Here is a 16,640-nt window from a genome sequence, read left to right on the forward strand (position 1 = left end):
CAAAACTTGTATTCTTCTGGTAAGTAGTTGGTTTCCCCAGAGGCTTGAGTCCGAGGACCATGCAAGGCCTTGGTTCTGTCCAAAATTTGTATTTTGTTGTAAGTAGTTGGTTTCCCCAGAGACTTGAGTCCGAGGACCATGCAAGGCCTTGGTTCTGTCCAAAACTTGTATTTTGTTGTAAGTAGTTGGTTTCCCCAGAGGTTTGAGTCCGAGGACCATGCAAGGCCTTGGTTCTGTCCAAAATTTGTAGTTGTTCATTTATTTATTTATTTTCTAAAGGTTAGCTCCTCGAATAAGGTGGGTGAAGTCAGCTTGATGTTTGAAGCCCCTAGTCTTGCCCACACCATTGGCACTGCGAGGCGTAGCCCCTAGTGGGAACTTATGTTGGAACAACAACAATGTGTCGCCGGTCATAAAGGCATCCTTATAGACCCTTGCTCGACAAAAGCCTAACTCCACCGCTGCCTGAGCCCACGCGCAAGCCTTTCCCACAGACGGTGCCAATTGTAGGGACACGATTCGCAACGAACCACAACAGTGTTGGGTTAGCACGTAAAAAGGCCCAGACAATATCATTTGTAGAGAGTGGGTTTGAAAGGCTAGGCCTTGGTTACCAGGCGGTGGGTTTTTTTTTTGTGGTGTTCATACAGGTTTAAGGTATTTTCACCCCTGGAGTCTTTCTCCTGGAGGTGGGTTGGGAGGCCCTCACTCTTGGCCCTTTTTTCCAGCCCCTTATCCAGATTAATTACTTTTTCTTTTATACTAGCCTGCGTTCGCTTTCCTTCGTCCACGTGTAGGGTCGACCTTTCCAAGACTGATACTTGTCCCGTCAGTCCAAACCCAAAGTCGTTGGGGGTGGTTGATAAAGCTGAAGAATACGACTCTGTTAGGTGCAGAGCCTTGTAGGGACACGATTCGCAACGAACCACAACAGTGTTGGGTTAGCACGTAAAAAGGCCCAGACAATATCATTTGTAGAGAGTGGGTTTGAAAGGCTAGGCCTTGGTTACCAGGCGGTGGGTTTTTTTTGTGGTGTTCATACAGGTTTAAGGTATTTTCACCCCTGGAGTCTTTCTCCTGGAGGTGGGTTGGGAGGCCCTCACTCTTGGCCCTTTTTTTCAGCCCCTTATCCAGATTACTTACTTTTTCTTTTATACTAGCCTGCGTTCGCTTTCCTTCGTCCACGTGTAGGGTCGACCTTTCCAAGACTGATACTTGTCCCGTCAGTCCAAACCCAAAGTCGTTGGAGGTGGTTGATAAAGCTGAAGAATACGACTCTGTTAGGTGCAGAGCCTTGTATGGGAAGGGTAGTAAGGGCAGCCTTTCCTAGATATTTTAGATTTTCTTTCAAGTTTGTCCCTATACCGTTTTTGCCCCTCTTCTCGGTGGAACTTTGGGTCAGCCGAGGACTGGACTGTCCTCGGCTGCTTCTCCGGGCCATTTTATGCTTTACATTATTGAGTTTGGACTATAGCCTTCTTTGGCTTGGGCCTTAGGACTCCCCATGAATAAGTGGGCCTGGCCCATAAATTATTGGGCCCCACAAATGGCATTGCTCACTTTGTAAGAGAGTTCTTTAAAGAGTAACTAGTACAGGTTTTAGAGTCAATAGTTTCTAACTTAAACAGGATTTGCTCACTTTGTAAGATAGTTCTTTAAAGAGTAAGTAGGTACAGGTTTAAGAGTCATTTTCTTACATATATGGCACTTGCTCACTTTGTAAGAGTAAGGTGGAGGACGAGGTGGTGGGATTATATAACCTATTGGATGCATGTGTACGTACAGGGGCGGCCCAACATAATTTGGGGACTAAGGCGAAAAATTTATGCGGGGCCTTTAATATTTAAATATTAATTAAACAAAATTATTTAATACTAATTAAATTAAGGTTAATTTGATACATTAAATACATAAATAATACCAACTAGACTAATGTTAATTTCATATAGAGAATTGAATATCATAGTTGAATTATAAATATTAATAAAAAGAAATAAAAATATATTGCGATTGAAAAAGATACTTTATTTTGGATATAAGACTATGAATAGTTAAATAAAGTTGTAATCTAATTTTTAATTTTATATTTTAATTTTAAGAGAGAGAGAGAGAGAGAGAGATATATATATATATATATATATATTATTTGGTGTATGGTTTTGTAGGATATTAGTTTACAAAAATCAAAGTCTCAAACTATTGGGGGAGATTAATTTATAATTGATGATTTAACACATTTGCAACATCTTTTTGAAATATTTTAGGGTTTCAATTGAGTTAAGGTTGTCTCGTACTTTGAGAGTCTTAATAGAAATGAAAAAGAAAAATGCGCTAATTAAAAATACTATAAAATATTTAAAATATAATGTGATATTATTTCTCATTGATGAACTTCATCAATTTAACTAATAAATATTTATATCACATTTTTTGTGATTAATAACATGACAATTTGTAAACTAATAATAAAATTTGTACATCACTAATAAAAAAAAGTACAACCTTTAAAAAATATATATAATTTTATAAAAATTTGGCCCTTTAACTATAAAAAATGGAGCATTTTTTCTCAAGAAAAATTTTATCTTTTAGTGGGGCCTTAGGCCTAGGTCTAACTTGCCTAGGCCTTGAGCCGGCCTGTGTACGTAATTACCAATAAAAAAAAGTAGGTACAGGTTCAAGATATAGTGCCCGATAATGACTCTGCAATGGCTACTTGGCTATGTTTCTATCCGTTTTTAAGATGCGCTGCATTAGTGATGACAACCTATAAATACAAATACTTGGCCTCATAGATGGTGCCCCTGCTTTTACATGAAGTCATCCAAACAAACAAACAAAAAAAAAAAAAAAAAAAAACTTTTTTAAGACTTGCAATTTTTTCTTTTCTCATTGACCCACCAACAACTATATAAGCTGCCACCAATTGAGGAGTCTGAAAGAACAACCAAACAACAACTGAGTTGCTCAAGTATCAGAATTCAAGCGAGTAGAAGTGAAGGGATGCAGGATGACTTGCCAAAATAAAAACAAAAACCACTATTTGCAAACACTTCTCTCTTTCTCGCTTTATTTTTTTGCTAAACTTCAATGTCAAATAAACAGTATTCTTTTTATTGATATTATTCTTTTGGATAAAACATAGGTACAGTACCTATGTGTTGTTCCTTAGGTTCTTTTCTTAAAATTCAACCATGTAGCTATTTAACTAAAAAATACACTTCTATCCCAAGAGGAAAAATCCACATGGCAGAATCTTAAGAGGGAGGAACCTTAGGTACAACACTTAAGTACTGTATTTAAATCTTGCCCTATTCTTTTTTGAAATGGTCTATATTTTTCTAACTATATTTTCCTAATTTCTTTTAGTACAATTAAAATTTTTAAGTTTCAAAGTTATTATTAAAATTCCCACTCTCTTAAGGAGAATATTATGATAACCAAAACTTATTATGTAATTACGATTGGTATTACTCAAATAATTAATATTACTCTCAACCCAAACTTATATTTTCCCATTCTTAAGTAGATCCATCAAATTGGACCAAAACGACCTGAAATTAACCAAATGGACAGATTGGACCGAAGTGAATTGAACATGACCGAATTAACCGAAGTAGACCAAATACACCGAAGTCGACCGAATGGACCGAATTGGACTAAATGGACTGAGTTGACCTAATTGGACTGAAGTGGACCGAAATATACCGAATTGGATCGAATTAAGGAAGTAGACCGAAATAGACCAAAATGGATAGAATGCCAATCTGTAATTAGGATAACCAAGATTGTGTTTTGATATAAACTCAAATTCTTACTTCCAAAATAATCTTCTTTTTTTATTATAAAAACTTCCAAAATAATCAAGTATTAACTCAAACAAAAATCAAACCAAAACTCTGAGAGAGAGAGAGAGAGAGAGAGAGAGAGAGAGAGAGAGAGAGAGAGAGAGAGAGAGAGAGAGAGAGAGAGAGAGAGAGAGAGAGAGAGAGAATAACCACTTTTTCAACAAAAAATGTGAGAGAAAATAATAAAAAGTTTATTGAAAATAAAATGAGAAGAAAAAAAAAGTAAAAAAAAAAAGTAATAAATACCAAATTATCCAACTCATGTTATGTTATGTAATAAAATAATATTATATTCTTATATACTATTTTTATAATGCAATAGGATAACATCTATGAAATTTAAGAGAAGAAAAAGTTAACAACTTAATCATCAACCCAAAATAGAGTTCCAAATAATACAAAAATTCATCAACCTAAAGTAGAGATGCAAGAAAAAAAAATCTACCAAAAAATGGAGAAAATGTTTTGACAAAGAGAGAGAGAAATAACCTTTTGTGTGTGCATGAGAAAAATATGTATAGAATGAGAGAGAGAAAATTGTAAATTTATAGTAAGAGGAGGGGAATAAGAAAAAAAAAAAGAAGGAAAATAAGTGGATAGAGGTAAAAAAAAATGATATTAAGGTAGATAGTAGTGGAGAAACGAAAAGGTAAAAGGAATGAGAAAAGTTTGAGAAAATATAATAATAAAATTGTAAATTGATAAAAAAAATTAAAAATAAGAGAAAGAATATTGAAAATAGGTGGATGATGTGGTCACTAATGTGGCTCAATAATAGCGTAGCAACAATAATTGTTATCCTTTAGCTTTTAGATATATATAAATTTGATTTACAAATTTTTAGTTATTACTTTTGCCCAAAGTTTGGATTAAAATTAAATCAGTAGGGTTCTGCCAAATAAACAGTATCTCACTTGTGTGGGGTACTTTTTTTTTTTTTTTTTTTTCTCTATAGATTTTTCTTCCTCCATTTTTCTTGTATGGATGCTGAGAAACTAAAAGAAGAAACCCAAGAAGACATACTCTTTATTCTCAAATTTGTAAAGGAAATTAACCAATTTCGTAAGATAAGATAAAAATTAAAAAGGTTAAAAAAGTTTTTGATCGAAACGTACTGACCAAAAGTGAACGCTTCAAGTTTCAATCTCAACCCCCTAAAGAGGAGAATTGCATGGGAGGAAGATTGACCATCTTTGTCGCCTTTCTGTTGGAATTTCCACCTCATCTTTCCCATTATGAAACTTGTTTGACTTTTTGGTCTGGTCTCAATCTATAATAAATGACTCGTATGCTTTTCTCAATCACGGAAATATAGGCCCTGTGCAGGTAATGCAGCTTTTATCTTTCTTTGTAATATGTTTCTCAAAATTATACAAAAGAAAAAAAAAAAAAAAACTTTCTTTGTAATCTCCATTGCCACCATCCATCGTTGACTATGAGTTGTGACTCACTGGTTCCATCATCCATGCAGTATGTCTTTGATCAATTCTACTTTTAATTTTTATTTCAGCAAGTCATGTTTTCAATGTTTTTGTTATTGTTTTGGAGGATTCTGGCATTTTACCCCTAATTTTAAAAAAAAATTAGCAACATGCCCCTGTTTGCAAATTATATAGGAGCGTGCCCTTGTTTCGATACTCGATTATCCTAAAATCGAGTTCAATGAAATACTCGATTTGTAAATAATTGAGTTATGCCCGATCAAACTTAAAAAAAAAAAAAAAAAAAATTTCCATATAGCGGTGTGATTGTCCTATATTCAGGGAGCCCTATAGTGGCGTTTTAAATTCATATAGCGGTGTTTTCCTGCAAATTTTTTTTATAAGTGTGATTGGCCCATATTCAGGGTGCCCTATAGTGGCGTTTTTAAGCCCTATAGTGACGTTTTAGATCCCTATAGCGGCGTTTTCATGCAAAATTTTTTTATAAGTCCCCATACCAAGTTTAAGGGGCCTTATAGTGGCGTTTTTAAGCCCTATAGTGACGTTTTAAAACCCTATAGCGGCGTTTTGGAACTCGACTTCCCTAAAATCGAGTTCCATGCTCTTTTTTTTTTTTTTTTTTTTTTTTTTTAGTTTTATTCGGAATAACTCGATTTTCTATGAATCGAGTATTTCATTGAAACTCGATTTTAAGGTAATTGAGTATCGAAACAGGGGCATATCCCTATATAGTTTCGAAATAGGGGCATATTGCTAAATTTTTTAAAAATTAAGGGCAAAAGGCTAGAATCTCCTATTGTTTTGACCAAAGTTTTTGTTCCTAACAACATAAATTTATATATAAATTACAATTCATAATTTATGCAATAATAATTAATATAATGATATTTCACTAAATTTTTATTTACCATAAAATTAATGAACAAGTTAAAAGTTATTACCTCATTAATACTTCAAAGTAATTTTATATCATGAGAGATATATTATCATCAATTTCTTGAGTCTGAGGTATAAAAGATCCTTGTTAAATCCACCAAAGTGAGCCAATAAAAAAATAAAAAATTAGGTGATACAAAAATTATAAATTTTTAGGAATTGTTAATACCACCATAATCTAGGCCTTTTGCCAAGTTGTGTATGAGAAGAAAAAAAAAATACTTTAGTCAAAGGTTTAGATAAACATCGAGAGGGATGAGACAAATAAACTGTCTATGAGGATACCCACTTAGGGCTTGGAGGTCCCAAAAGCTAGGTTCAAAGGAAAGAACTAATTATAGAATAGTTTGAATAAAATGCACTAATTAAATTTATTTTTGAGTACAAGTACTCTTATCCCTCCCTATGGTGTAAGTGCATGTATCTTGTAACGTTATATAGTATGAGTTTTTTATTAAAAACTCTTAATGTAGTCTATAGCTCTTATGAGATGGATGTTAAAGTTAGGAGAGCATACTTGATAAACACACCTAAGTGAGCATGGAAGTGAGACTGCTTCCTATGAGAATAGGGCTAATTATTTAAGTTGCTCATGAAAACTAGGATCAAGCACAAGGCTGTAATGTGCTGGCTTGAAAACTCGTGATAGAGTATTGAAATATTATGTGTATGATGAAAAGTCATAGTTCAAGACATTGTCCATTATTGACTTAATTTGGAACAATATTTGCTAAAACACTAAATTAGGGTTCAAGCTATTGGCACCTTCATTATGTATGGTATTCTATCTTACCCAAAAAGGTCTTATATGTACTTAACTATAATTTTATAAAAATAATTGGGGATTGTTGGACTATTTTTATAAAATGTATTTTAATTATTGATTAAATATTCATTTAAGTGATTTTTAATGTCAAATAATGCCATGTATTATAACAAATGGTATTCATTTACGTTATTTGTAACTAGTTATTAACTATATAGTGGATTCTAATTAGTTCAATTGGTAAAATTTCTGATGGTTGTATAAGAGATTTGAGGTTCAATTCCCATCTACATCAAAAAATGATTGGTGTCTTGGTCTGATGATAAAAAATTATCATTAAGAACGGACGTCATATGTTGAAACTATCTAAAAAAAATCTATTAACTAGTCTATATAAGGCCTATATGTCCGGTCATAATGAGATCTTCTAATTGTTTTATCTCACACTTCTATGTGATAGAAAAATTTGTCTAAATACTTTGCTCAATCAAATTTTAACTCCTCTCTTGGAAAAATATATCCTCCTTTATATTATATTTTTGGGTTAAGAAAATATTATATTTTAGAGCTTCTTATCCAACAAGTGGTGTACTTGTTAGGATATATAGCTTGATAGTTAGGTTTGTTGTATTTTGAGAGCAGCACACAAAATTGTATTGTCTCAAGAGAATGACTTGGTTCGTCCCTCAACTCCGCCACCTTAAACTCATGAAATTGACGGTAATTTTGTTATATTATTATGAGATGATTTTGAAGTGAGGTAATATCTCAACTTGCTTTCTAATTTTATGGTAAATACAATTTTAGTGAAATATGATTATATAAGTTATTAATTGTAATTTATTTATTAATTTATGTTATTAGGAACAACTTAAAAATAACTCTTTGAAAATTTTTTTCTAAGAAATCTCTGTATATTTTTGGGTCCGTTTGGATAGAACTTATTTTGCTGAAATTGAAAACTGAAAACACTGTAGCAAAATAATTTTTAATTGTGTGAATAGTACCGTGAGACTTATTTTTAATGAAAAAGTTGTTGAAAAGTGAAGTTTATTGGTCTCGTAAACAGTGCACGGGACCCATTGATGTGTTAAATAGTAAAAAATTTTGGCTACTGTTCATGCACAGTAGCCTTTTTAGCTAAATTTTGTCTTTGAAACACGTGAAAAAAAAAAAAAAAAAGAGCAAAACACAAAAACCATATAAGTCCTATCCAAACCCATCCTTTAAATCTTATTGATTGACGAAAGATAAACCAAACCTAATTGGCCTCTATTCCTCTAATTACTTTTTAAAACACATTCAAGATTGTCTTTCTAGGAAATCTCTGCATTTTTTCCCTTACAATTAGTGAAGGAAGAGAGATTTGAACACAAGTTCTTAGCAATGTTACTGAGTTACACTATTCTTGACAAGTTGTTCTAACTTCTAATAAACTCGAAGTTGCATTGCATAAAAAAAGTGCACAATTACAAAGCTGCGGTGGAATAAAAGGAAGGTATTACTCTCAGTTCTTCTGGCCCGAGAACATCTTTCCAGTGAGACCACAGGTAAGACCCTCATTAGGTATCGTACTCAAACGATCAACTCCTTCAGCAAAGACCACACCCATACCCATATGCAAATGAGGTTCAATGTGGCAATGGAAGGCCCATACTCCTGGATTATCAGCCACAAATCTTAAAGCTGTCCATCCATATGGGAAAATGATTGCAGAGTTCCTCAACGGTGGATTCTTCAAGTTCAGTTTCTTCTCATCCTTGTCTGCAGAAAATTTCCCATCACCATACCCCAACACCCAAAAATCATGACCATGCAAGTGCCAGGGGTGTATTTCACTAACATTGGCATTCAATGCATTGGCATTTTGAAGTATCACGTCCACTGTAGTATTGAAACCTAGCATGTAAACCCCATTTCCATAAGTTGAGTTAGGATTCACTGGTGGTTTCGTCACATCATAATTAATGCTATCAAAGTTCTCTGGTGGGTTCTTTTGGTCAAAAGCATTTTTAAAACCATATTTTATGGAGCCCAAGTAAGGTGTAGGTGGTAAGACTAAGGACACATTGTTTAGTGCCCACTTGGTATATCCATTGATTTTGTTTTGAGTGTTGAGGAGGATGATCCTACGGTCATGGTTTACAGGAGGCTTTGGGGTCCCCATGTGAGCAAGAATTTTGTTGGTGAAGGCTTTGCTGTGGTTATAATCATTCCATACAGGAGTGATTGGAGGTGCAGAAATGGGAAGCTTTGAGGCTGAATTCGGTTTGTAATTTAGGATGGTAAGGCCTTGAGGGGTTTGAGGAAGCCTTCCTCTTACACCTATCGAAAGCCAGTAGTTATTGGAAGGGTCTTGGTTTGTGGTTAATAGGACTGAGTAGCTCTCGCCGGAGTATATGTCTAAGTCATCAACCTCAAATGGTTGGACGTAGTTCCCGTCGGCTTCCACCACCAGCATTTTGTGATTCTAGATGCAACAATGAACAAAAATGTGTAAGTATTTTTGTTAGAGCTGAGAAAGTTTACAGTTTAACAGTAAAGAGATTGAAAAGCCAGAAAAATACATACAATAATATTGTGTCTAAGTCTAGGAAGTAGAGAGAATCGTTTTTTACGATAAAAATGATAATAAATGGTAATTTCATATGAAAATAATGTTATTCAAATTATAATTTGTCACGTCTATTATGAAAATAATTATAAAAATGATTGTCCTTGTCTGTTTATCTTCGCTCATCTAACCAATAGTTTAGCTAAGACTCTCCCAAAACTAATAAAAATATACTCTCGATCCTAAACTATTAGGGCGGCAGGTTATCTTGAATTGGGGATGTGCTAGCTATGTTTGCCATTTTATCTAAAAAATTACTAGTCACAATTAAACACATCAATATAATTCCTTATATAGTCCATCTAAACTTAATACATGTCTGATATAGACCTAAGATATGTATTCGAACAATACCTTCATTGCCTAAATCCAAATACGATATATATATATATATATATATATGAGCAATTACAAATCATTCATCTATCAAGTGGCTATTAATTCGTTTCTTAGAAACATATCATAATTTCTCCAATTGAATATTGATTAAATAATATTCCCTAAATTATTAAAGTTTGGATTCTCTACATAATATATATTCCAAGGCATAATTTGGAGGTATTTTCGGTAGTTAGAAGATTGACGGTATCTTCTGATTACTGTAAAGGGTTTCAAGGGTATTTTAGAGATTTTGGGAAAGTTTTTGATTATTCTGTAGGCTTTGAGATATTAATTTTGATTATTTTAGAAGTTTTAAACTTTAGTTATTTTGTAAGTTTTAACTTTTAAGGGGGAAAGTTTGAAGGTTGTTTGGTTGGTTGATATGAATAATAATTAGTTTTTTTTTTTAGTTGGCTGAGGGAAAGTTTAGATACTCGATGTCTTGATTGAAAACACTAAAATATGTCAATTGAGTGAGATTTACAAATCTCTTAACAACAATAGTTGGTTAAACGAGTATATACTCCGGCCAAACCACATCTATACCCTACTCATTTTGCCACCCCGACTATTCCCAATAATCCTATTCTTTGTGCATTTTATGTTGCTTAATGGGAAAGCATCTAGTGATGATGCAAAGCAGGCATGCACTAAAATATTCCTGGTACGAACATTAAGCAACCACATGCATTTTCTTTTTCTTTTTGCTACAGAGGTAGCACACGTTTTCAGGGTTGTATAGGACTCAAAAGCATTCAAATTTTTAGATATGCCAAAGTAGTATAAGCCAATTTTCGACACCTACTCCACGATTATTTTCCCCCACCCACTCCACATTCCTAATCCTTTTAAACAAGCCATGTGTTCACCAAAATAAAAATAGAAAGGAATGGAAAAAAAAACACTTAAATATTATGAATAAGTGGTCATTAAATTCATCATATATATATATATATTTCTAAAATTTTTAGATAATTAATAAGTTATCATAATATTAAAATAAATGATGGTGTTAAAAATTAAGGCGTTAGGTATTAAAATTAATAGTTTAAGACAGATATGTAATTTCATACAAAAAAGATATCTATTATGTAAAACACAGGTGTTATTTTGATACCTAAAGGATTGGAAAACAATTTATGCTTTCAAAAATCTTAATAGATAATGAAAATGTTTTTGTTTTGTGGGTTGTTTACATAAAATATATACCAGATGGTGTTCATATGAATTTGTAGAACCTAATTAGGTCTAAGTACATCCTATATGGGTTTCTCAATGAAAGAGTCAAAGATTTTAGTGTAGACGACAACTATACAAGACCAAATAAAAATTTGGTAACATATTTTATCACTACAAAGCATACTCTATTTAGGTTTGGCCCTTTTTGGTGGGGGTCAAGGGGCAATTTTGGTCAAGTTGTTGTTATGTGAAACTATAGGGATCCATTCATCCCTTGTTTTAAGAGCATTTTAAGGGATTCCAAAATTTGTCACACATAAAAGTTGTATTAAAATTTATGGTAGACTATGTATTCTAGGTAGTTCAATTAGTGAATCTTTTGTTATTGAATAGGAGATTTTTTTTTAAAAAAAAATTGATGTATTCATGCATCTATTAAAAATAAATTTCACTGTATTGAAAAACAACAAAGGTAAATAATCAAGAAAAGTGATATATCTATAACATTTTTACAATATTTTTATAACATGGTTGTTATTAATTTTAATTTGATTTCATAATTTAAATTACTTTTTTGTCTACCCATAACAATCAATAATAACTTATCACCTATTATTTGTTGTGAAAGTATTATAAAAATATTGTAAATATAACATTTCTCAATAATTCATTTAAAAATTTTTTTTATAAAAAATTGAAATAACTGTCTAAAAAATTAATCAATTTTTTACTTTCTCATAAAAGATCTACTAAACTGGTTTACTAAGCTATATCATAAGTTAGTAAATCCCAATAAACAAACATTTTCTAGTGTTCCTTTCACTTTTTGACCTATTTTAACAAGTGGAGTCGGTTTGGTGGTGCAGTTGCAACATGACTTCGTTATCACCTTGTCGTTTCATTTATTATTATTCTTTGTTTATTTTATTTTATTTTGGGACTCAGGAGTAAGTGGCCATTTCATTTCAGGGGAAGCTATCAGTGGGTTGTGAGTTGTGAACCATCAATGCCAATGACATGCAAAGGAAATGACAAATGCGCATCTGGTCCAGTAGTACACTGCGAAAGTGATAAGATACACGGTATGTGTCACCTCTGCAAACCCAACAAGCTAGCATGTCATCGGCTAAAATGGCTGTACTCACTTCACATGTATTCTGCCACAAATACCAAGCTTCCACCACCACTGATGACTACACCAAATCACCAATAGAGATTTGGATACAACTAATTGATGTAAAAAAAACAGTTGCATGGGTTCCTAGCATTATATACTATTATTACACTTCCAGTCAAAAGCAATATAATATAAGATTTGTTTTTTAATTACTCCAGTTTTTTTTTTTTTTTTTTTTTTTTTTTGTTAACTCTTGATTGAATTTTAGCTCTTTTAAGTTTATATGGTGGACTCACTAAAAAAATGTTAAAATCTAATTAAGATTTGACGTATAAATATGACGCGGGTTGGGGGTGTTCCTAGTATTACTATTACATATTTTACTTCTCTATATTATAATTGTCTTTTGATTACCATAATTTTTTTTTGATTAAATTATTACTTAAATGCTTTGATGATTTTGTTGTTGAAATTAATGCTTTGATTTTTTATTTTTTATTTTTTTATACAAGATAAAAATTTTACTTTAGCTTAATCTAAGTGTATATATGTGTGAAGTTTCCTCTTAGATATTTGAATCCTGACCCTTAATTCCACACTCCATAAATATTTATACTTATGAAGTGACTATCGCACCAAAAATATGGGGTGGTTAATTATTATGTATATTCCAATTTGAGCCTTTTAACTATTAATTACTTCAAAACCACTACTTGAATTTTATTGGAAAAGAGCATCGGAATTATTCCTTCTATAATGATTTAAGCCACTTTTGACAACTTGTCTGTCTTTTATTTATTTATGAAGACTACTTGTCTGTCTCACCCTTTGTCAGTGGCGACAATGAAATATAACAAGTGTGGTATGACATAACACTACGTTTTAAAATATTCTCATCTGTCAACCAAATTAAAAGGTTTCTAGTCTCTACCATATAAATATATATTTATATATATATATATATATATATAAATGTATGTGAAAGCGAATTGAATAATAATATTCTGTAGTTTTACTATTTTAGCACATAAAAAATGCATGCGCAAAGATGCAAGATATAGTGGCAATGCAAAAATATTACCCCAATGGCCAAGTTGAGTGAAGCTAATGAAGTGGCACTGGCAAGTCTTAGCCTGTAAGTCTTATTTGGGAGCACATGTAGAATCTTGGGTGCACATTGTTCAGTTCCTCTTAATTTGCACTGGCTAATGGATGTATTACTACTGAACTTTGCTGCCAAGGAACAATTGTACTGCCCCCTTCCATTGATCAGCAAGCTCTGCATGGTAATTGGATTCAATAAAAAGGAAAATAATGCATAATAAAAGTTATTTATATGCTATAAGTCTGATAAAAGAATCCTAATCCTATACACTAATGATCTTTTGTGACTTTAACAGGGTGATATTAAATGTATCTTATGCATGATAAATTTTCTCAAATTTAACTCACTCTTGTTAACAATATAATAAAATACAATCAATGCACAGTTAAATCAACAGATAAAAGGCAATTAATGTATAATTAATTGAAGGGTACATACATTAAATTAAAGAAGAAGATACATTTACTAATAATTCATTAGCTTACATATGATCAGATTCATTATGATAATGTATGTCTTTTTTAGATATATGTATGTAGTTTGATTTTTTTAAAATACATAAAAATATTATTTAACAGATCATTAAATGCATCTTAACTAGGGAGAGAAAATGAGTTGTCATTCTTGGTGGTGTTTTATGAAATCTTGTACAAAACCAATTTTCACTAAAAATAGAATATCAAAATAGTTGCTGGTGAAGTGTAAGCATTGTGGTAACATCTTTCGTAAAAAAAAAGACTTGTATGAAAGATTTAGAAAAAAAATAATATCAGCCATAACAGATTCATAAACAAGTTTTACCTGGGATTCACCAACCCAACGAAATGGGTTGGTGAAGAGGCCAATCTCTTGGTCATGAGTATTTTTGTGCCACCAGTCACTCAACAATAGATTGAGCTCACCATCATAATAGAATGGCTCTTTCTCTCCTTCTGCCAAGTCCACTATCAGAGACCCATACAACCCTGCTGATCTCTGCATGCCCAAGTGCCCATGGTAAAAGTATGTTCCTGGCTGCATGCACCAATATATTTTATAAATAAATTGAACATCATACTTTATTTCCAATCCAAGAGAGCAAAAAAAAACAGAAGAAGAATACGTTTTTAATTACCTTATCAACTTTAAACCGATAATTATAGGTCTCTCCAGGGTTGATAGCACACTGTGAAATGGAAGCAGTTCCATCTGCCCAAGGTGTTCCAATCTGAAAACAAGAATTAATTTATTCAGATAAATAAATAACTATAGCCTTAATCCCATACTTCATGCTTTTAACAAAGTGGTGTATTATGATTGACATATAATAAAAATGAATGAAAGTGATACTGTTCTAATTACAACCCTCCTAGCTCATATATCGTGAAAAAACAGTGAAATTTGTTGTGTACGTAAAATTGTGAAGAAAGTGAGAGCAAAACCTGATGGATTCCATGCCAGTGAATTACAACTCCTTCAGTGGAGAGTTTGTTAGTGAGTTCAACATTAATGGTATCTCCAACTTTTGCCCAGATCGTCGGACCGGGAAATTGGCCATTGATTGCCATCACGATATTCTCTATGCAATCGGGAGACCAATACTTATACTCCACTTCCCATTTGAAGTGCCTGGTATTGGCTCCCAAAGATAACTGTATACAAGGTAACAAAATGAAACAAATAACAAGGGCCCTCACATATCTATAAATTGGGTCAATCGTTAAACCACAAGTTGTACCCATTTTCTGCTAGAGGGGTGCTAAAAAAGATTTTAGTGATTGAAGAAGAAGGAAAATATATTTTAAAAACAAGCAAAGTCAAGCTATGGCTAGTGGAAGGTTGTGTGGGTCATGAAACTCTTCATAGTTTTGAAAGGTAGAGGTTTGCTTTGGACAAGGACGATTGCAGTATTGGTTCGATATATATATGCATATATATAGGGAATCAACATAAGACTAATAATCTTACAGTGCCGAATTTGGGGTAGAGAGGAGAGAATTAGGGGGAGAATGGAGATAAATGACGATGCAGACCATTTTTTTTCAGGTTTTGAGAAAAAATGGGCCAGTTGAAAATTATTATTGACTTCCTTTATTTAGCATGACTAAAGATAAAATTGTTTTCCACTTAAAATTTTCTAGAAAACAATTTCATTATACACCAAATTAAATAAGGTAGTTTTCTAACTCATTTTAAGGTTGCTATTAAATATAGGAAAATAAGATAATTATTTTTTAAAATTCTTTATGAAAAATGATTCTAATTGAGTTGTAGAATTCCTCTTGACAGTTATTCATTTTCCATAGAATAAACTATTTACTCTTGAACTACAGGAATTGACCGTTTTCTCATTTTATGTTTTAATTTAGTAAAAAGGGAATACATTAGTAAATTTTAGTAACCCTGATTAAAAAAGTATCAAGTAAAATTTAAATAATTTTCAAACATATTATATGAGTTAAAAAAAAAAAGAAGAAGTTAAAATGAAATTTTATTTATTTTACTGATAAATTATTCTATGAATTTCAAATATGACACAATTGCATAAACAAACAAATAATGTCAAAATTTAGGAATATATATATATATATACTTTATTTTGAGAGAAGAATAATTACAATAAAATCATACAATAAAAGTTAAAAAAATTATTTATTTGATTGATATATATTAATTGACACTTTCTAATGTTTACGATGGAGATGTTCAAAGTTTAGATCCACCATCTCGGGTTGTCATAACTATCGATTCAATTCTATGGTTTATTGTTACTATGGGCAAAAGAAAAAGTGCCGAATTTCCTCTCACCTCTTAATGCCCTCTCCTTTAAGTTAAAAAGTGATACTTGGTATAAATTTTGTTAGGGCATGTTTGGTATTCTAATGTGGATTATGACAGGAATAATAATCTTTATTACTAGAAATAAATGTGTTATAATGGAATAATTAAATATATTCATGAGTTTAGTTGTGAGTTGTAACATTAGAATAAAATTTAAGATCTATTTTATGAAATATCTTACTCATACAAATATATTTTTCAAAAAAAAATAATTTTAAATTTGAGATAGAGAAGAGTTATTTTTTGAAGATTCTTTATTTTTATAATTGTTACGTGGATATGAAAAGTTTGTTTATTTGAAAATATATTAATGTTAGAAATTATTATAGATACTAAGGAATAATTATTATAACCCTTTTAGAGAGAAATATATATTCTTCATTTTAAAGAATAATTATTCATAAAAAAAATGACTATTTTCTATAATAAAAA

General features: G+C 31.8%; 3 protein-coding genes across 3 annotated transcripts in view; 1 reads left to right on the forward strand and 2 right to left on the reverse strand.

The window, feature by feature from the left end:
* Positions 1–16,640, forward strand: part of LOC126719002 (la-related protein 1A-like) — a 71,472-nt gene that overhangs the window by 31,347 nt on the left and 23,485 nt on the right. The window lies entirely within an intron of this gene.
* Positions 1–16,640, reverse strand: part of LOC126718988 (ankyrin repeat-containing protein BDA1-like) — a 68,293-nt gene that overhangs the window by 11,127 nt on the left and 40,526 nt on the right. The window lies entirely within an intron of this gene.
* LOC126718980 (L-ascorbate oxidase-like) lies at positions 8,196–15,414 on the reverse strand. Its single transcript, XM_050421431.1, has 5 exons — positions 14,810–15,414; positions 14,503–14,595; positions 14,190–14,402; positions 13,365–13,562; positions 8,196–9,462 (listed from the first exon to the last, which is right to left on the reverse strand). Exons 1-5 carry the CDS (start codon positions 15,107–15,109, stop codon positions 8,500–8,502), a joined length of 1,767 nt encoding a protein of 588 aa, XP_050277388.1. The 5' UTR covers positions 15,110–15,414; the 3' UTR covers positions 8,196–8,499.

Source organism: Quercus robur, chromosome 1 (assembly GCF_932294415.1).
Source record: "Quercus robur chromosome 1, dhQueRobu3.1, whole genome shotgun sequence".
In the NCBI taxonomy this organism is placed as follows: Eukaryota; Viridiplantae; Streptophyta; class Magnoliopsida; order Fagales; family Fagaceae; genus Quercus; species Quercus robur.

Excerpts from the sequence above, each read along its gene's own strand:
- LOC126718980 (XM_050421431.1), bottom strand. The coding sequence starts at position 15,109 with ATGGGTACAACTTGTGGTTTAACGATTGACCCAATTTATAGATATGTG. Across the intron at positions 14,403-14,502 it reads ATCGGTTTAAAGTTGATAAG|CCAGGAACATACTTTTACCA; the intron begins GTAATTAAAAAC and ends TGGTGCATGCAG. Across the intron at positions 9,463-13,364 it reads CACTCAACTTGGCCATTGGG|AATCACAAAATGCTGGTGGT; the intron begins GTAATATTTTTG and ends TGTTGCATCTAG.